The sequence below is a fragment of the Tursiops truncatus genome, chromosome 20 (genome assembly GCF_011762595.2).
Source record: "Tursiops truncatus isolate mTurTru1 chromosome 20, mTurTru1.mat.Y, whole genome shotgun sequence".
Taxonomy (NCBI): Eukaryota; Metazoa; Chordata; class Mammalia; order Artiodactyla; family Delphinidae; genus Tursiops; species Tursiops truncatus.
The window spans coordinates 34,676,153-34,698,055 of record NC_047053.1 but is presented as its reverse complement, the minus strand read 5'-3'; the positions used below and the strand labels follow the sequence as shown (position 1 = coordinate 34,698,055).

Genomic DNA, 21,903 nt, shown 5'->3' with positions numbered 1-21,903 from the left:
TATTTAACAGAACCTCAAGCTGCTGGGAATACTTATTTATTTGGTCTATTAACACCAAGATCTGCAAAAAACAAACCAAAAAACACAACTTCTAAACACAGGATAATAAAACTTGAACATTAACATTCTTCTTCGATTTTGTGTAAGCTCTGCAGTATGGAAAATATACAAACTTCAAACAGCTGCAAAAATAGTGTCTTTGGGAGAAAATAGAGTTTCTACATCGATACAAGAAAAATAGGCATTTTTCTAATCCAACCCAGTCCTGGGGCAGGTGGAGGGTGGAGAGTCACCACTTGCCACCCGGAGGAATGCCAGCTCTCCCTCTCCCCTACTACCCACCTGGGGCTGGGCAGGCTGGGCTGCTGCTTAAGACAATCTTAGGGTGAAAGCGAGATGAAAATGCCACTTAGGAAAACGCTTGGTTCCCCCTCTGCCAGCAGCTGGATTGGTCAAGTGTTATGGCCCTTTCGGGCTGCTTTGGTCAGCTCCTCCAATGAGAGGGAGGTAGGGGGATGGGACTGAGAGGATCGGGAATCTATTCGGGTCTCCTCGTCTGTGTCTGGGGAGGAGAGGTAAGGAAATCTGTGGTGTCCGCTCTCCTTTAATCATGGCCAGCTTGCTCCATGATAAAGACAAGGGCCCCATACACAGTCCTCCGGACTCACACCCAGGGGTGGGGGACCCAAGACCTTCTGGGTGAGTTTTCCACCAAGTGAGAGAGGTGACAAGAACACGGGTGTGACTCGTGAGCTGCCCAGCTGCTAGTGGAGGAGGCAGGTCCCCTCACATTCGAAGGGGCAGGGGTCCATCGGGAAGAGGACCCAGGGCTTTGACACAATACATGAAAGTGCTCAAAGGCCAGGAGGAAAGGGCTCCTTCATCCCCCGTCTCAGGGAGCTCGGGAGGGGCCTGCCACCAAGGCACTGGTCTCCATGGTGAAGTGGGGGTGGGGCCCTCAGACCACCAGGGAGCTCTGGAAAAGCACGGGCTCTTCTGACGGCGGGGGGCGCTGCCAAGGCTCGAATGGCAGCGAGGAGGCCTTGGGGGCCTCTGGATCCTTCCGAGGCGGTGGCCTGGGGCTGGCCGGGGGAAGGGGGGACCCTGGGCTTGAGGGGCAGTTACGGAAGATGAAGCCCATGCTGGGGAAGAGGGGCTTCATCAAGCTGACGGGGCAGAAAGCCGAGCCGGTTGGGTTGAAATGGACTTTGTTCTTGTCAGGACAGGAAGTCAGGAAGGCCAGGTCAGGACCTGGGGACCTGGAGGATGGAGAGAGAAACACAGACATACATGTGTGCGTGCACACGAACAGCTGGTGAGAAGGGGCGAGAGGTGTCCCAGCGTCAGGGGAGCAAGGGAGCTAGGGCTCTGTTCAAACATGGTGGTGACTTGACCAAAACGACAGGCTGCTGAGCAACCGCCAGCGCTCAGCAGGCCCCTCAGCTCCCCATGTTCTAGAAATATGGCTAAGCAACAGGAAATCTACTTGAGCTAAAAACAGGAGGGATTAAAGCTAGACGGGAAGGAGAACTTCCTGACAGTGTGATTCTAGAAGAGGAGACCGAGAGATCTTTTAATTTGAGAGATTTCATCACTGAACAGTGGTTTAGGGGCAGACCACTTGCCTGAAAGCAGAGATCCAAGCAGAGTGACTTAGACTTTTTATAGCCTAAAGCAGGGTTTCTCATCCTCAGCACTACTGGCATTTGGGCCTGGATAATGCTTGGTTGTGGGGGCTATCGTGTGCATCATAGGATGTTTAACAGCATCCCTGGCCCCTACCCACCATACGCCAGTAGCACCCCACTCCAAATTGTGACAACCATTGCCAGATGTCCCCTGGGGGGAAAAGTATCCCCCATTGAAATCTACTGACCTCAAGAATCTAATTCTTGAGCAGATTTGAAAGGTGTGATGTTCAAAACCCTTGCTGGGAGGAAAGGACAGCAGCTAGACCTTCTCAGGAGATCTAGGTTCTAATTCACCATGTGCTCCTGGCCTAACCTGCCTCACCTCTAACATGGCAAGAATCCCTATCCTTCTGCTCATGTAGGGGAAATGAAAGGATTAAAAGAGGTCAGGTCAGACAGTTCTAGAGTAAGGAATCCTTATGATAAAAAAGGAAGAAGAACGTCTGGCCATGCTTCAAGGGTGAAGAGCCCTGAGAAGCTGCTGGTTATGAGGATTCCGGGCAAGGAGACAAAATTGTGGGAAGACAGTCAAGCTCTGCACCAATGCTTCCCATCGCCTAACTTTTCCTTGAAGTGTAATGTATACATACAGAAGAATGCACTTAGTGTACAGCTTGACAAATTGATTACTATTTTAATTGTAGAATTCTAATCATTCCAAACCCAGGAAGAAGAGCGAGGCACGCAGAGGAGGGCGGATGTTGGCCCAGCGTGAGTGATGGGAGGAGAGGTAGAGGGAAGCTAAGGCCTGTGTGCAGGGTGTGTTTGGAAGCCTGGGGTCCCAGAGGACTCCGCAGCAGCAAGGTGCCCCCTGACTGAGAAGGGCTTAAAAGAATCCCACTTTAGGAAGAGGTGGGGGATGGGCAGGAGAGGGAATGCTCTCAGTGTGTGCATGCATGCACGAGGAGGGTGACCCAGGGGAGACCAAGTAACACTCGAAGGACGTGAGGGCAACCAGCGTGACCCTGAATGGCTTGATTCCCTCCCTGGGAATCTCACACGATGGGCAGCCAGGAAGAGGAAAATGTGGCAGAGGAACCACTAAACATAAGAACTTCCCAGTAGGAAAGTTCATACGATAAAGAGACACCAATGAGCTGCGAATTTCTATCCCCGGATATCTAAGAAAGTAACTGATGGATCGCCACCTCTCTCAAAGGGTTAACATAGGGGCAGGAAGCTGGATGAGATGACGTTAAACCTCTTCTGTCCTTATGAGCCTACAAAAGAATAAAGACAAGCAGCAGCCTAATGGCCACAAGCAATTCCAGGTTGTAATTACTCAGCTATACTGTGGACTGGGGAAGGGTACACGAGCCCAGAGGCTGCTTGAGCTACGAGATCTGGCCTCTTCCCCACACACGACCCCAGAGGATCGAGGGTTCTTGGAGGGATGCCAGGCAACAGTGATGATGGGAGCAAACCCTCAGTGCCCCTGGTTTTCTCCATAATTCCCCCTCTGGGTTATATAAGTGCCTCCTGCTGCTACCATGGGCTGTCCTCTCCCTTATCTGAGATACAGACGGAGCCATCAAGGCCCCACACCCTGTCCGAGCTAAATCTCCACTCACACACCATAACTAAACTTCCTCACTGCCATCGAATCCACAGCTTCCAATGTGAATCGGCCCCGATGAATATTACAGCGGCGGTGGGAATATGGTGAACTCTCTTCTTAGCTCCTGCTAAGGGGGACCGTGGGACATTTGGAAAGTTCTGGCTCTTGATTCTCTCTGCTAACGGGAGGGAACTGTACTAAAGAAATCAACTTAAGAATGACTTCTGAATTGTCCAGTCTGGTTTGGGAATATTCCATAGTCCTTACTTGCAAGGACTGGAAATTTCTGTCTGGGAGTTCATGACACTTGAACCACTGCAGCTGCAGGGTGAAGATTTGACTTAGAAGCAATCAGAAAGCTTTTTAGGCTCCCCCTGCCACACCGGTGGGCATGAGGCGCTTCTAAGCTCTGCCTGAAGAGAATTACTAGTATGTTCTCTCTCTGATTATGGTCTAGCAAATTCTCACACCTTCCCCGGGGATGGAAAAAAATAGAAGAAGCAAAGGATTTAGGTTTCAGATCTCTTTCCTTTCCAGCTCCTGCTGCGCTTGTGGCTGGCATGTGGGCAGAGAGCAGGTTTCTATGGAGATCATGATAAGCAAAGACTTAGGTGCTCAGAGGAGGTAACGTCAACAAGTTTGGTCATGGAAAGACTGCAATACTGATCATCTACAGCTGACAATGTCTCCAGGACAATAGGGAGTCAGACTAAAGAGAGGCCTATCAGGTGGGATGCCACAGGGCTCAGCCCGCATCCCTGTCCCTCCCTCGCACATCCTGACCCCCACCGACTGGCTGAGGAACTCACGACCGGCTGAGGTACTCACGTGGCCTCTTCAAACACCCGCACTCTCTCACAGCCTTCCGGGGGTTCCCGTTTGAAGACGTAGCTGTGATTGGGCCGAGGGGAGGAGGCAAAGGCAAGGACTGGAGATGGGCTGCCCTCTTCAAGGAAGGCTGGGTGGCCTGGAGGGGAAGCTGCAAACAGAGTAAGGCTGAGTCCCATGGTGCTAAAGGAAGGTCTCCGCTTTCCCGGACTCAGACCTTGGTGTAAAGGGGCAGGACTGGGAGATATGGTACGGTGGGTGGCAGTGGTTATGTTAATCCAGGTTGTTTGCCTACACTCTACCTTAAAACATCTTTGAGGCAGCCTTACAAGAATACAAACCTTGTATATGTGTGGCTGATTCACTTTGCTGTACAGCAGAAACTAACACAACATTGTAAAGCAATTATACTCCAATTAAAAAAAATTAAATACCATAAAAAGAGGCCCAATAAAATAATGATGATAAATAAAATTAAAAAAAAAAAGAAAATAAAACCAGAATTGTAAGGGGGAAAAAAAATACAGACCTTGTTATACAGGATAAAAAATCACAGTTGAACTGAGGGAAAAGTTGGGTCTAATACCAATTCCATATTCCCCGGAGGTAGACTGCAACTGGAACTCCAAGTCTCAGACTTGAAAGAATCCTAACATCTCTATCTCTGCCTTCTTCCAAGACTGCACCGCCCTGCCTGCCAACATACCACAGCTTCTTCCCTTCCATGTCTTGAATATCTATCCCTTCTTCCAGGAAGAGCTCTTGTACTGACTCAGACAAGCAATCTTTACTCAACCCAACTTGTGGGATAAGATTCCTCTCACTTTCCACACAGCAAATGTACTTTGCCGAGGTTGCAAATATTGACTTTATCTATCTCACATTTATTCTTTATTTTCTATGCTCTGTTTACCTCGGTATTGTTAGATCATGCCTTTGACCAGCCTACCTCATGGGGTTGCTGTGAGGATCAAGTTAGGTGATGCAGGCAACAGTGCTTTAGAATGTCAGGATCATTATGACAGGGAGGAGGGACTCTTATCTTGTCCTCTCAGTGACGCAGCCACGGCAGAATAGAAAGTGGAGATTTGGAGTCAGAAAGCTTGGGTTTCGATCTGGGTCAAACTGTGTGACCCTGGGCAAAAGACCACATTCTTTTATTTACAGCGTTCACACCCGCCTTGAGGTGTATTGCTGGTGACGGGTCCAGTGGACACCTGAACGGGCTCATGGGCTCTCCACAACGGCATGCTGAACCTCAGCCAAACATGGGGGTGGGAGGGATTGCTTCTTTGGATTACAGTGAGGATTAAACAAAACTGTAAGTGCAGAACCTTCATATAAATTATAAATTAGAATCTATATTAAGGACCACTATAACGTATGGAATATAGATGACTCCCAAAGATATTCTAGTTGGTTAGTAAGTAAAAAATGCGTGGCCAGAAATTGATGAGAGTTGGAAAAGGGCATGGAGATGACCCCATACCCCATGTGGGCCCCGCAGCCTGGGCCTCCCCAGCTCACCTTTGTCACTGGGGATGGACGTCAGCTCCTCAGCTGCACCCTGGTGTTCCTCACGGCTAGTCTGGCCAGAAGGCTGGGGGGATGCCAGGGGCATGGAGGGAGAGCTGGCAAGGTTTCCAGGCTCCAGGAGGAGGAGGGGATGATCACAGCTGCCACTCTGGGGGGGAGCTGGGGCACGGTGCCCGTCAGGGATTTCAAGGATCTGCCAAGGAAGAGTGGGGGTCAGGCCTGTCTCTGCAGGCTGGCAGGGCTGCGGTAACCCTTAGGGTCATCCCCTTGCCATTGTCCTTGTCCTCGACTCACAACACACAGTGACAGCAGGACACCATTTCCTCATGTCACTGACTTTCCCAACAGCCCCCAATCTAAGGGACACCTCCTCCTGCTTCTCCCAGAGTGCTTCATTCCTTCCCCTCATAGATAGAACTTTATGACTACATATTTATTTTATGGTTTCATCAAGGTGTTGCCCCACAAGGCTGTAAGCCTCACGAGGGCAGGGGCCTCCTGTGTGTCAGGCTCTGGGAACACAAAGGTGAATAACACATGGGGGCACAAGAGGGGGCAAACCACCAGGACACTGTAACAGCTATAGGCCGTTGCAGGACAAATGTGCAGATTACTTCCATGTATTAAATACACCCCCCTCGTTTGTTTTAACATTCAATGGTACTTGTGTCCACAGATCACCAGTCTGTGTGCACGTGTAAAATCCTACATATATGCACATTAAAAATCAACCAGCAAGTAAATCATAAACTGAGGAGTGTGCCCATTAGAATTATATTAATGTTGCCCAACTGGCATTCCGCAATTGTCCTGTGTCAGTATAAAAATGTGCCTGAGACTGCAGAAAAGGGAGCAAATAATTCTGCCTGGGAGTGGAGCGGGGGAGAAGGCTGCACAAAGGCAACTGGGCATGAAGGATGAACGCATGTCACCAGGTAGAGATGGAGGGAAGGGAAGCATAACTCTAGTACTGGGGCCACTTGAACTGAGGCACAGCTGGGTGACGCTGACAGTGACAGTGATGAGTATGCCAGGAACACTGAGCTGGTGCTTTGGCTGAAGAGTGATGCCTAGTCCTTTCCTCCCAGCCAGGTGCCTTCCTCCCTACTGACCCCTGGCCCCTTCTCTTTCCATTCAATGCCCCAATGTCTTCCCCAACTTCACCCACCCGGCTCTGCTGTTCTTGTGGTCAAGTCCATCTGAGTCTAATAAACTCAATTTGTGTTCCTCCCATGGGGTGGTTTGGGCATGTTTCTCTGTTGACATGTGCACAGCCTGTGAGCCCCCAGACAGCACGAGTCCCAACTCCCTGTGTCCAGAGTCAGCAAGACGCTGCCTATGTGTGCATCCGGGTGCGGCCCCCACTCACCCGCAGCAGCTCCTCCTCACCCTGCTCTTTCACAAACACCTCCTCCAGCTCTTGGTTGAGCCCTTCCAGGCTCCGGTGCAGGCAGGGGCTCAGTCGCAGGACAGCGGACCCTGAGGGGAAGCTGGGAGGGGACGCCTGAGGAGGAGGTAAATGAAGCCATCACTGAACCCCACCAAGCCCCGTGCAGTTATCAGTTCTGACCAGGGGGTAACAGTCATGCCTACACAGCAGAACCAAGTGAGTAGAGGAGAATTCAGGGACAGTTACCAATTGCAATAGGTCCATTCAGTGGGGTTTTCTCCAGAAGGCAGAGCTTTGAGGGGTCCAGAGTGTGCTTTTAGAGTCTGCATCATGGCCTCAATTGTGCGGGGGGTGGGGATGGAGGACAGAGACATGCAGCACAGAAAGAAACCCTTTCCAAAGTTGCACCAAAACTTCACCCGGCACCCACGTGGCCACAGGCTAGGCCCTGCAGTGCAGGAGGGCTCACAGGACCCGCCCACCCCACGGGGCCCACCACAGAGGATGACAGAGGGGTGAAGGCTGGGGAAGAGACGTACCCTCAGTGTTCCCCGCACAGCATGGTCCCCTTGGAGGGGGGAGCCCCGCTCCTTCTCTTTCCCACTGCGGCTAAGCTTTGTCCTCTGCAGCTGTTGCTTCAACTTGGTAATCTGGCGGCAGGGAGAGGGGGAGAGGACAGGCAGGTGAAGCAAAGCAAAAGTGCACTGGGTCCTCCCTCCCAGGCGTGGCTCTTGCCAGCAGCCCGTGAAAATAAGTCAAAGGAAGATGGAAGTTAATCTTCCTTTTACGTATTCCATCTCAAAATACCTCAGTGGTGTTCAAAACTGTGATGATAGGCTCATCAGGCAAGCTGGACACCATAGTAACCAGATTATCGAATTTTTTGAATTGCCATGTATTCCACAGATGGCTCACGTTCCGAAAAATTAAAAATATACAACACTGAAACCATTTTTGTCTTTCACAGATTCCAAAGGCATGGAATACTACTCTATTAATAGAAATGGAAAATGATGTTTTTGAATTCACTCCTCAAAATACATTCACAGCTATCTCAAAGGCCCTGGGACCAAGAAGGATGGAAGGATTTCCCCCCATTTTAAAGTAGACTGCACCGAGCAAGGAGCAGCCTCTCCAGAAGGAATATCAGCTTCTGTCCCAACTTCACATCCTGTAACAATTATGGAGTATCATCAACAATTTTAAATATTGTCCCAGTCGCATTTGTAATTCTGGACCTACTGGTCCTTAGTGTAAATACTCTGATAATTACAAATTGTAAATACTTTGTATTTCCCACTAGCCTTAAATACTTCATATTCTCTCTCTGTTCTTACAACCGAGAGGGCAGAAGCTACTGCCCTGTAAAGGGTGACCCCTGGTGAGTTGGCCCTCCTGGGGGCTCCCCACAGCATGCCAGGCGGAACTGGGTTGGGAGCCCTGGAATCCAGTCTATGGCTTTCTCTTCTCACCCTCAACCCCTGTGGCCCTCATGAGAGGGAGGGAGGGCCAGGAAGAAGTGTTTGAGGACACATCATTATTTATCTCTTCTTTTAAAAATAAGGCTGGATGAGTAGTTAAGTAGTAAATGAGGTTGGGGGCTTCCAACTCCCAGAAACTCGCTCTCTTTCTCCAGTCTCTGAAACGCTTATCTGGATCCAACCTCAAAGTGAAGTGAGAACAATGGCCACCCCCACCCTGAGCTAGGCTGCTGGAGGGCCAAGCCCCTGCCTGCAGGAGGGTCTGGGCTCATGAAGCCAGGCCACCAGGAGGCTGGGAGGCAGCTATGAAGGCGCCATCTCATTAGGAAAAGGCTACGTCGAGGCAGATGAGACTGGAAATGTGGGTCCACTTTGAAGCGGATGTGTCCATGGTGCTGGGGGGTAGACGAGAGGCAGCTTCCCGGGCCAGGGAGCCAAAGGGGGCAGTTACCTCTTTTCGGTGGTCTGTGCTGCCCCAGGACGCTGAGCGCTTGTGTGTACACGAGCTGGCCCGCTCACCTTCAAGCTCTTGCCAGGACAGGGGGGTCTGCAGGGAGAGAAACCCAGCGAGACAGAGCAGCTTCTCAGGCTGGCTCTGGGGAGACAGACACACCATTTCCCAGACAGAGGTGCTGGCTCTTTGAAGTCTTCTCTCATCTGCTCATCAACCTCCTGGACCCTGCCAGCCCCTTTTATTCTTTCAGGCTTCTCCACCTGCACTGCCTCTTTCCCAGTCCACATCCTCCAGGAAACCTTCCCTGATGAGCCAATAAGGCCAACCTGCTCTTTACTCTCTCCTGACTTTTACACATGGATTATAGCCCCAGCTACTCCAAGCGCTTCTCGCCAGCAGTGAGGGCCAGAGTGGCCCCTCCCTCTCCCAACCAGTTCCCAAGAGCACATTTTGGAGGCTCAGGGCAGCACTGGCATCCTCGATTCCCTCCCCATCTATGTGCCCAGCACGGGCCCAGGTTCCTGGGAGCCTGACGAAGACAAGTTACCAGACGGGACTCCATTAAGGAATCATTAATTGGTAAGACAGGAAAAAGCTCAACAGAGATGCCCCATGTTCTATCCTGAACCGAAGCAGAAGATTTCTGTGCAGTGCAGTACCTCAAGCTTGTTCTGTGATTTTTCCCGGTCCACAGAAGGTTAGGGTCCCCAAAGTCCTCCTGAATACATAGGGAGGGGAGATTTTCGCAAAGGAGGGAGCCAGAATTCTGAACTCAGCCCTGACTCCTGACTCCTCTTGGCTTTATCACAGCTCCTTCTCCTGGGCCCTGCTCTGCCCCTGTGAGAACTTGACTCTCAGTCCGCCATCCTCCCTCCCCCACTGCACAGAAGACAGAGGACCCATGATGGAGGCAGGGGGAGTTGTAGACCCACTTCCTGAGCCCCTAACAGAGGGAGGAAGTGGTTGGCTCTAAGCACGAGGCAGAGAAGGACACAGTCCCCCCCCCCACCAGCATCCCTACTTCCATTCCAAGGGAGGGGCCCAAGGGGAAAGGCTCTGGTGGAACCAGTTCCTCTCTAACTTCTTTGCACAAGCTGCCAAAACCATGAGGGCCTGGGAACTGTCTCCTCCAACAGATCCGCTGACCTCCCCCGAGAGGTTGTTACAAACAGAAAAGGGGGAGGATAAGAGGGAAAAAGCCCAACAACTCACCACCCAACAGCTGTTAAGAAGAGCTCGGTGATGGCAGTCTGAGCGGGGCTGTGGGAGTAGGCTGCCCTGCACAACAGCTGCAGAGGAGAGGGTCCACGGGGGTGCCGAGGCTTCCTGCCTCTTCCTTCTCCCAGCTGCCCACCAATCAGGGCCTTTACCCAGCCGTGCGACACAGTCAGGGTGAGACAACTGCTGGACTCCCTTCCCTGAGGCCAGCACCGCAAGGGAGACCCTCCAGAGATGCGGCCCCACTATTTCTTCTTTAGAAAAAGGGCAGAGAGCATATCCTCAGGCCTATACCCCAAAGCCTCAAGGTGGAGCTGGCTCTGACAGTAGAAACCAAGCAGCTGGTCTACTTCCAAATGCCTATCAGGGTGTTGGCAGACAGAGCCTCAGAAAAGGCTGCTGCAGATACTGAAAAGAGAGGAGAAGCCCACAGCCCCCTGAACGGAGCAGATGCACGAACACTCCTCCCCTCCCAGGGCTCCAAGCCAAACCTATAGATAACTAGGTCTGCTCATCAAAGCTGAGTTCCACACAAGCTTGTTGTCCCTGGAAAGGTGGCAGAGACTACAGAGGAAGGGTGACAAAGGCTAAGGTGTTGATGCCTGTTTCTCTTCCTCCGGGAAGATACTGAACTCACAGGTGGGTGGTGAGAAGGAGGTAAAAGCAGCCACATTCAGGTCGCCACCGGTTCTACTAATATCTCTTGCAAACTCTTCAACTGCCTCTTTCTTCTGAGATACGTGAGGGGGTGGAAGGAGAAGTGTAGGCTATCGCTGGAGGCTGGAATGCATGTGAAAGCTCATGGCAGCTGGGATCGTCTCCTCTCTCAGTCCATCTCACCTCAATCTGCTCGGCAGCATCTCCCAGCAACTATTGCCTACTCTGTAAACTGCGCTACTAAGGCCTTCGCTTTGCCTCAACACCCACCCTGGCCATAGACATCACCATCTTGCCCTCCATCCGTGGGCTCTCTGTCCCACAGGCAAATGTAGCTCCACCTCCTTTTTTTTCCTTATCCCTTGACCTCTAAGCCTGGTCTAACCACCTAAGATGGCCCGCCGTACCAGCTCTTCCCAGCGTTCCCTGAGCCCTTCCTAGCCGTCCACCTCATGAGGCCTGCTGCCTCACTCTGCAGCTTCTCTGATCAGATGGGTTCAGGGTACACATCACTCATGTACTCAACAAAGAGTTACTGAATGCAAACTGTGTGTCAGGCGCTGTTTCAGCTGCCGGGGACATAACAAGGCACAAAATGACAAAAATCCTTGTCCGCTTTGAGTTTACGTTCTAGCTGGAGGCACAGTTTAAACAGTGATAAGTACTAAGAGAGAAATACAGCAAAGAAAGGGAATAGGAATGCTGGGCTGGGGAACATGATTTTAAATGTCAGGGAAGTCCTCAGTGAAAAGGGAACATCTGCTGAAAACATAAAGGAGATGAGGAGTGAGACATGCAGATATCAGAGGTGAGAGTGACCCAGATGGAGGACATAGGAAGTGCCAAGGCCCCCAAGCAGGAGCCAGTCTGGTGGCTTTGGGAATGATAAGGAGGCCAGCGTGGCTGGGGCAGAGTGGGTGAGGAGATGAGGAGACGAGGTCTGTAGGTGTGACAGGTTGAAAATGGCCCCCCAAAGAAATCAGGTCCTAGTCTCTGGAACCTGTAAACGTTACCTCACATGGTAAAGTTTTTGCAGATGTGATTAAGTGAAGGATCTTGAGATGCAAAGATTATCCTGGTGGGCCCTAATGCCATTAAAAGTGTCCTTATGAGAGAGAGACAGAGGGAGATTAGACACTCACAGAAGAAGGTAAGGCAATGTGACCATGGAGGCAGAGACTGGAGTGACGTGGCCACAAGCCAAGGAATGCTGGCAACCACCAGAAGCTGGAAGATGCAAGGAATGGGTCTCTCAGAGAGCCTCCAGAGAGAGTATAGCCCTGCCAACACCTTGATCTTGGCCTAGCGAGCGGAATGAATTCAGACTTCTGGCCTCCAGAATTATGAGAGAATAACTTTCCATTGTTTTAAGCCACTAAGTTTGAGGTAATTTGTTACATCAGCCTCAGGAACCTAATACAGTAGGTTATCCTGTGTTTGAAGCTGTTTACATGCTGGCCTTGAGTATTCTTCAGGCAGGCACATGCACAGGTATGGGCTTTGGCCCCTCCAAGGTGACCTAGGAGCATCAAGAAAGGGACCATGCCCACCCCTTATTTCCAGTGCCCCTGGGTGGACAGGCCCTTCCCTCCTGGGTCTCACCACAGACATCTGGGCCAAGGTCTCCTTGGAGCACAGAAGAGTCACAGCTAAGGAAGGTTACCCTTCAAAGAGTGACCCTTCATGGCACAATGGGGGTCAAGCCAGGCTGTGACAGCACCGTATGTAGTTGTTCCAGACAGTCCTCTGGAAGCAGGATAAAGCTTGAGCTCAGCAGGCCCGTCATGTTGGTCAAAGGGACTCACACACTGGAACAGATTTCTTTTAACACCCTGGCCCAGGGGGAGCAGCTAAGGGAGAAGCAGGGCTACTTACTGGCCATAGTGGCGTCAGCCAACTATGCAGATGATGCTCGGATTATGCAAAACTGGATGTGGGTTAGACCATGGAAGCTTTGCCTGGGATTCTGAAGTCCCAGAGCAACATGTGGGATAACTGCGTGAGGGCGAGGACAGCTTTATAACAAGAAGGCAGGAGTGAGATGGAGCCCAAACCCTCCAAAGTGGAACCCCTTTCTCTGCCCCCCACTCAACTAAGCCTCTACCCAGATTCTGAGACAGGAGAGTCCTGGTCCTTGCTGTCTCCAGTGACCTTGGCTGGGCCCTGGGAACATAACCCAGTGTACCTATGCGGATGTGTAGAGCAGCGTGGTGCCTGGCCTAACATATATGCTCAGTAACTACTTGCTGAACTGAAATTCAGCAGGGAATCAGCCTCTTGGGACTCTGGCCAGAAAAAGAGGCAGGAAAGGCTCTGAGGGTGGTCTGCCGGCCAGTGCTGAGAACTCTAGCAGCAGGTGGCCAAGGCCACCATCTGTGGCCCTACGGTGACTGTGCAACCCTCAGACTTTCCATCATGGACCCATTTTCAAATATTCTATGCTGATGTCAAACCATATACTGAACAACTGGTCCTGCTCACCGGTTTGGGAAATAGGCACTGTGCCCAGGCCCTCACACCCTCAAAGAAAGGCCCATCATAAGCAGACTGAATCGTGTGTCACCACCAAATGCTGAGGCACTGGATTGGGAAAAAGAGGAGGACAGCACACAGGTAGGGAAAGTCACAGAAAGGGAAGTCTTCCCAAACAAAGCATGCCACCTCTGCCTCTGCCCCTCAGGACACTCCATGAAGTTTGTCAAGGACTTAAGCTAATTTTTTTCCCCAAAGGGTAACTCAGGCCTAAAACAAAAAGGTCTCTCATAAGGGCATCCCTACCTCACCTGGAGCCTGCAGAGGAAATGGGGCTGGGGATGAGCAGAACGGGGGGCCAGGCGGAGCAGGCACCCAGGGTCCCATCTGTCTCCAGGATGAGAACACCAGCGGGGGAACTTGGCTCCAACAGTCATTCCAGCTGTGGTGAGACCACTTCCTCCCTCCAGAAGAGTGCGAGAAGACTCCCAGCAAGAAGGGAGGGGGTAACTGCAACCACCAGCATGTGCTGCCGTCTCCCGTCCTGGCTCCGGGCCCAGTGCCAGGAGTGGCCAGCCCACAGCACTTGATGGCCAGCTCTGAGTGACCAGCTGACCTGGGGGAGGGCAGTCAGGAGAGGGGAAAACAGGTTCAGATTTACCTGGACGATCCTGACAAAGTCCTCCGAGACACAAAGAAACCTCCAGATGATGGTGACACCACACAAGAGCCTTCCTAGTCCTCGCTGACTGGCCCCTCTGCACCCAGCACCCACTGTACCCAAGCTGTTCCTTACACCCACCAAGCTGACCTCTGGGAGACCTGGTCATCCCGCTCCCATCACCCATCCTGGCTCAGAACATGTAGCTGCTCCAAAGCCCTCCTTCCCCGATGACCACATTCACACCTCCTTAGGAGAACCAATTTCCCAAATAAGATCCATCCACCTCTCTTCCTCACTTGCCCCAAATATTTGGGTAAGCCCGCTCTCCATGTCAGACTGCAAGTTGCTTGGGAACCACCCGTGCTATCCTTTGCGCCTGCCTAAGGGCTTAAAACACAGCTAAGCCCAGGGAGGGAATACTGGGACTGTTGGCAGCCTGCTGCAATTCGAGAACCGAGAGCTTTTAACCCATCTTCTGCCTTGGGAGAAGCCTTGAGGACGCAGTGTGCTGGGCTATCTAAATGGCAGGTGTTCTGATATGAAACGTGCAGGGCTCTTGCCTGCTCTAGGGGGTTCAGAGAGGGGAGCCGAGCTGCTCGGCCTACACCATGACTATGGCTGCTGTCCTTACTGCAAGTCCTGCCCCTGGGAGTGCCAGGCTGATGAGGTCTCCAAACACACACTCTGGCGGCTGGCTGGGGTGTGTGTGGGGTTGGGTCGGGGGCACAGATAAGAGAGCAGAAGTGAGGGCCTGCCAGGTGCAGTGGAGGTACTTCACTGGTGTGGCTAGAAGAGAAAGCGCAGAAGGTGGGGGTAGGGGTGGGAACAGCCCCCCTCGAGCTCAAAGGAATTAAGGAAATGTGCTGGCATCATCTATTTTTAGTGACTTAACAGCTTTCAAGGACTTTGGTAGATCCTGCCTCCTACCTTCCCTCCACTCTTCTCTGCACCCCCTTGTGTCTCCCCCATAAAACCTCTCCCTCATCTCCAGTCCCTTCTGGGTGACGTAGCCATGCTCAGTAGGGAAGGAGCACCAATTTCTTTGGGAGATGTTGAAGAAGGCAGCTTGTGCCAGACCAGGGTGCTCAAGCAAGAATTTGAATGGAGCCCAAAACCTAGAAGCAGAAAATTCCCAGAAGGCCAGGAATGAAAGATGGGCAGAGCACATACTGGGGTTTGGATGCCCACGTTGATCAGAATTCTCCCACCTCCTGACTGCAGCCACAATATTGACAGGTTGCTAAGGGTTCCTCGAGGGCTGGAGCCCAGCCCAGGGAAAGAGGAAAGCTGCACAGCTCGGCCTTGCCAGACCCGCGGAGGCGCATCGCTGGCCTCTGTCTTGCTGTGGCAAGAAGCCCGGACTTGTTATATAAAAGATCTGGCCTGCAGCTGGAGCCTGAGCAAAACACACAGCCTAGAGCCCATGCCTCTAAATCCGGCCAGGGAACATCTGAGGCCAACCCTGCCTTGAGTTGACAAAGAGAACGCCATCTGAGGAGTGGGATGGAGGCTTCCTAGAAGGCTGGTAGCAGGAAATGACAGTGACGGGGATATGGGGATAGGTAGGTGGGCTGCATGGAAGCCTGCCATCTGACGAAGGGGGATGTAATCATGAACTTACACAACCAAAGCAACCTCAAGTCCTGCTCCTCCAGGAAGCCCTCCATGACTAGACGCATTATTTGGACTAAACACGCTCTCAAAAGAGAAAGGGGTGGTGCTTCAGGCACATGAAGGGGAAGTATAACCTATCCTACTTGCCCTTTTCAGGGGACACAGGGAACAACAGTGTCTGGGGCTTCTGGGAAGTCGGTGTGCTACCCGGAGCGTACTCTCCCTTCACAGTCTGTTCCTAGATCTAAAGAATGCCATTGGACTTCCCTGGTGGCGCAGTGGTTAAGAATCCACCTGCCAATGCAGGGGACACGGGTTCGAGCCCTGGTCAGGGAAGATCCCACATGCCGCAGAGCAGCTAAACCTGTGTGCCACAACTACTGAGCCTGTGCTCTAGAGCCTGTGAGCCACAACTACTGAGCCCACGTGCCACAACTACTGAAACCCACACACCTACAGCCTGTGCTCCACAACAAGAGAAGCCACCGCAATGAGAAGCCCATGCACTGCAATGAAGAGTAGCCCCCGCTCGCCGCAACTAGAGAAAGCACACACGGAGCAAAGAAGACCCAACGCAGCCAAAAATAAATAAATAAATAAGTAAATTAATTAATTAAAAAAAAGAGTGCCATTAATTTTAACTGCAGCAACTCTTGTTGGTCCAAGGTGGCATATTCCTATGAGAATTCCCCTCCTGTAAACTGTGCCAAACATTTGGCCCCATCTCATCCTTTGGCTCCCTGTTCACTGGCCTTCATGGAACTGGCATCCAGACACACCAAGGTCAAATCTTGTTCTCATTTCCTTGTTCTCCACTCTGACATGCCAAGAACAGTACTGGGCATTCAAACATTCACTAATAACATTTGAAAATGGATCTCATTTAAAAAATAAATAAAAGGGACTGGGAGATGTGCTCGGCAGAGGAGGACAAGGGAAGCGAGCGCACAAAACCCTTTCCCATTTGGCCGGCACCCCACCTCCAATCAGGTGGGGCGGGCACACTCCAGCGACATGCAAAGGAAGAGTGACTGGCCCAGCACCCCCCAGGACATGGGCTGCCTCTCCTCTGAGCCTGTGTTCTCCCCACCCTGTTTCCTCTTCCCTGAGAACAACTCATTTGTTCTGAAGTTGAACAGGAATGGGCTTAAACTGCATCAAAAGGGAGAAGATCTGACTCTTAAAAACTTAACTGCTGAAAATGTTGAAGTCCTAAGTCAGATGAAGAGGTATCTTTGTAAAATTTCACACATGAGATGACTTCTTGCTCAGGCTAACACTACCTTACTCAAAAGCTGACCAATGGACTGGATGATTACAGAGATCCCTTCTAAGTTTAGGATTCTTAATGAAGAGAAAAACCCTGAAGAGGGGACCTGGGCTCCATCAGACTCAAATGGGTCTACCGAAATCCCAGGAGGGCTGCTGATTAGGGATCAACTCTCCATTATCTGAGAACTTTCCACTCCTGTTACTCTAGTGGGATCTATCCTGGCTCAACACACTTTCGGGCCACCTCTTCCAGTTGTCTGGGGAATGCATACTCAGTTGAATGTTGGTCTGTTTTAGCAACGTAAATCTCATTTATTAAAACCTAGGATAAATTCCAAAATCAACTCTTGTATACCCACACATGAATACTCAAAGCCAAACTGATAAACCCAGATTGCCTTCTCTCTCCCACCAGTCAGGTGGAATGCAAACTCATTTTCAGGTAAATTTACGAAGAGAACCAAGTTGGTTAACATGAGATGATGAAAAGCTACATGGTGCGTATGTACAGCCAAAACCCAGGACAAGTCACATCAATGACTGAGTATTGGTAAGTCGACCCAAGGCCTCCTCGGCCAGCCCACCACCCCACCTTTATCCCTTATCCCATTAGCAGAGAGCTTCATTACCTGGGTGGCCTTGTCATTGGTACAGCAGGTGAAGGCCCCATCAGCATCTCGTGGCCACTGGCCCAGAAGGTAGGAGCTGAGGATGGTGTCCAGGGAGAACGTACGCCGGACCTGGGGTGGCTGAGGCCTACACACTGGCTTTTCTGGGGCCACGGAACACGGGATGCTGGCTGGAAGAGAGCACAGCCCGCACACCTGGACGTCAGCATGGAGGCAGCAGACACAGTAACCAACCTTCCCTCTTTTAGGAAGCCTCACCAGACTGCTGCATCTTCACTTATATTTACCTCCCTCCTACAGAATTTGAAGCAGCCCATAAAAGCACATACAGCGTGATGAAAGCTCTCCTGACTTATCCAGCTGGTCTTTGTCACTGGAAACAATTTACACCATTTCACACTGGACGAGGGGTTACTTTACACATGTCTTCTTTCTCCTGTTCCTAATGGACTACAGACTGTGAACTCCCAGGTCTCCGCACTGAGTTTCCTGAGAGCAGGACTGTTTCCCATCATTAAAGAAGTAACTGGAAGTGGACAAAAACCAAGTTTTCCTCCATCTTTTATCCTGCCTTTTATTTCCTTTTATCTCCTGCCTTCTTCCAGCACTGATTGCAAGGCTCCTATGTACAAATTCAACCCAGTTAACTGAAGGACTCTTCCTATTTCCTTCAAGACCATTAGCTCCAGGGAACCTAGGTGACTGAGACAAAGAGAACGACATAACTACTTTCAACTATCCAGGATCCAGGAGAATATCCAAGTCTTTTGGTTCTCTCCTCTGTCTCTGACTTCTGGCTAAATAGAACAAAAATAAACCAGTTACAAATCCACTTATTTTTCTTTTTACCTTGATTAAAGCTTTCTGGGGGAAGGTAAAAGTTGAAACTGTTGCTAAAGTCTAAGCATTCTGGAATCATCTGTAAGTTTCAGTCATCTGGGTTGACCGTGTTTTCCGCAGCCACATTCAAAACACACTACTATCTTAAGGTCTGTAAGGCTCTTTCCTTTAAGCAGAGCAAAATGCTTTCACATCTGTACTAATCTCTTGATAATTCATGTGTGCATTAAGCACAGCAAAAGAACTGGGGACTGTAGATATAAATAAACTTGAAGAGCTTTATATTAAAAAGACACTAACAGGTTGGCAGGTTCCTCAAAAAGTTAAATATAGAATTACCATACCATCCAGCAATTCCGCTTCTAGGTATATATACAAAAGAATTGAAAAGAGGGTCTCAAAGAGATATCTGTATACCCATGTTCATAGCAGCACTATTCACAATAGCCAAGAGGTAGAAACAACCCAAGTGTTCACTGACAGATGAATGGATCAACAAAATGTGTTCTATACATACAATGGAGTCTCAAAAAGGGATGAAGTTCTGAAACATGTTATACCATGGATGAAACTTCAAAACATTATGCTACATGAAATAAAACCAACACAAAAGGACAAATATTGTATGATTCCACTTATATGAGGTACCTAGAATAGGCAAATTCATAGGGACAGAAAGTAGAACAGAGGTTACCAGGGGCTTAGGGGGAGAAGGGAATGGGGCATTATTATTTAATGGGCACAGAGTTTCTGCTTGGGGTGATGAAAATATTCTGGAAATGGACAGTGGTGATGGTTACACAACATTGTAAGTGTACTTAATGTCACAGAATCATAAACTTATAACGGTTAAATGGTAAATTTTATGTTATGTGTGTTTTACCACAATAAAAAAAAAGGAGAGAAACACTAATAATACTATCTTCTCCAAATCCATTTAAATATTTACACACATTTTGACATAGTATAATCAATACGAAATGTATTACATGATATTCTGCTTTGTTCTACCCATTTCCAAGTATCAACAATCTACATATCTGTCATTTTTAAAGACTACATAATATTCCACCAAGTTGATACACAGTAGTTTGCTTAGCCCCTCCCATATTATTGGAGGTTTGAGAGGTTTCCCCCACCCCAATTTGAATATCATAAATGTTATTGCATGGATAACTTTTAGTCTCAGGTTTTATCTAATTCCTTACATATTTCTAGGTCATTTTCCTCAGCCATCATATAGTATGTGCTCATTTAAAACAAACTAAAGGGACTTCCCTGGTGGTGCAGTGGTTAAGAATCCTCCTGCCAACGCAGGGGACACGGGTTCGATCCCTGGTCCGGGAAGATCCCACATGCCGCAGAGCAACTAAGCCCGTGCACCACAACTACTGAAGCCCACGCGCCTAGAGCCTGTGCTCTGCAACGAGAAGCCACAGCAATGAGAAGCCTGTGCACTGCAATGAAGAGTGGCCCCTGCTCGCCACAACAAAGCCCATGCACAATGAAGACCCAACACAGTCAATAAATAAATAAAAATAAATTTATTTAAAAAAATAAATAAATTTTAAAAAATAAATAAATAAAAAAAAAACAAATTAAAAATGACTTATAAAAGTAGTGGGGGGGGCTTCCCTGGTGGCGCAGTGGTTGAGAGTCCGCCTGCCGATGCAGGGTATGCAGGTTCATGCCCCAGTCCAGGAGGATCCCACATGCCACGGAGCGGCTGGGTCCGTGAGACATGGCCGCTGAGCCTGCGCGTCCGGAGCCTGTGCTCCGCAACGGGAGAGGCCACAACAGTGAGATGGGTACACGGGTACCGCGCAAAAAAAAAAAAAAAGTAGTGTGGGGAATTCCCTGGCAGTCCAGTGGTTAGGACTCCTCACTTTCACTATTGTGGGCCCAGTTTTGATCCCTGGTCAGGGAACTAAGATCCTGCAAGCCATGTGTCGTGGCCAAAAAAAAAGTACTGTGAATTGTGGAAAATTCAAGAAATATGCAAACAAACAGAAAAAACTGCAAATCTCAACACCCAGAGATAATCACGGATAATACTATGAGATATATATCCTCGGGGGCCTTGCCTTCTATGTACGTGCATGTATGTGTGTGCGTGTGTGTGTATGCTTTAAAATGAAAAATGGGATTATACTGTACATATTATTTTGCAATGAGTTTTTACCTTATATCATAAACACCTTTCCAAATCAATATATACTGACCTACAACACACCCTTTTAAATGACCTTAACACTCTTTAAACTCTTCAAAGGCTTTCTTTCAAAGACAGTACTCATAGGCCTTGTGTTCTGGTCCCACTTACCTTTCCTTTACACGTCACTCCTCTTCAAGATCTCTATGTCCTGGACAAACTACACTATGCACCATTTCCCACCCATGTCTTGGGCCTGCCCTCCTCTGAGGTTTTGCACATGTGCTCAGGGCTGAAATGTGATCCATCCATCAGGGCCAGCCTAAACATCTCCACCTCCACGGAGCTTCCTGAGTCCCCTGGAAGGAATGTCTCAGGATTTTCTGATTTTCCCCAGTACTTTGTACTCTTCTAGTACTTCCCAGTCTCTATTGGATTACAAGTATTTGTAAATCCCAGCTAATAAACAGCCTGTGGCCAAGGCCTGTCTAATTTATCTTTGAACCCCACACAGCATCTAGAGCATAGGGTTGGAGATTGGCAGATGCCTAAGTATTCTCATAAAATCAAAAACCTGTTACTATCAGGGAGAGCCTGCTCTAATTACACCTGGTTTCTAAGTTTGTGTGCCTTGTACATCCATGCTCACCCTGCTCCCTGTGAGTAAATACCCCTGAGCTGCTTGCCCCCTTTCCTCTCTCTGAGGCTCAGGGAGGCCCAACCTCTTTCCTCCCCTCCCTGCACCTGTCACCCAGAAAGTTAGTGACAGGCACGCTGGGTTCAAGCCCCAACTGCATCCCCTACACCGGCATTTCAACCACTCGTTTTTCTATCGTGGGCTTAAGATCAAAAGGTGGCAATATGGATACTTCGGGGAGATCCTGACCCATGCCGGCAGCCTGGCCAGACACCAAAATGCTGTCCTGTGGTTCTCCCAAACTGTCTCTAAGAGCCCGCTGTTGAGGCAGGGGCCCTTGAAGGCAAGTTTACAAGATTACATGACAGAGAAGCAATGAGGCAGGTGGGAAGCAGATGAGCCAGAGACTGGCAGAGAGGCCAGAACACCATGATTCTAACAGCTCCTTCACTGCTGTCGGAAGAAAGAGGGCTGGGACTCCAGGGCTGAGAAGAAAGCACTGGGGAGAAAGATTTCTTGGGGCCACCTCTCTCAGCCCCTCAGCAGAAATTGCTGCAAAAACCTCCTTTAGAAATGTTTCCATCCTGAGGCCCTACGTATGCTCTTCTAAGTTTGTGTGCCTTGCACCCTAAGTATGTATAATACTTTCAAGTTTTGCCCCCTCCTCACAAAGTACTTGTGTGTGTACAGTCTTTTGTTCTCCTAAAGGGGCTCGAGAAAGACTGATAAGGAGACCAAGGCACAGAGAAGTCCAGTCTCAGATTGGACTTGGTCGCCCAGAAAGTCAGGAGGCAGTCCTACATCCAAATC

At 49.9% G+C, this 21,903-nt stretch overlaps 1 protein-coding gene across 6 annotated transcripts in view; it reads right to left on the bottom strand.

Moving 5' to 3' along the window:
• Positions 1-20: 20 nt before the first annotated feature.
• Positions 21-21,903, bottom strand: part of FAM117A (family with sequence similarity 117 member A) — a 43,242-nt gene continuing 21,359 nt past the window's right edge. For 5 of the 6 annotated variants that reach the window (XM_033848035.2, XM_033848036.2, XM_033848038.2 and 2 more), the window contains 7 exons: positions 17,465-17,634; positions 8,936-9,031; positions 7,543-7,653; positions 6,983-7,117; positions 5,605-5,806; positions 4,078-4,228; positions 21-1,259 (listed from right to left, as the gene is read on the bottom strand). In XM_033848035.2, coding sequence (XP_033703926.1) covers positions 959-1,259; positions 4,078-4,228; positions 5,605-5,806; positions 6,983-7,117; positions 7,543-7,653; positions 8,936-9,031; positions 17,465-17,634 — 1,166 coding nt within the window. In that variant the 3' untranslated portion in view covers positions 21-958. The remainder of the gene's footprint in view (positions 1,260-4,077; positions 4,229-5,604; positions 5,807-6,982; positions 7,118-7,542; positions 7,654-8,935; positions 9,032-17,464; positions 17,635-21,903) is intronic. The other variant, XM_033848037.2, reaches the window with a different exon arrangement.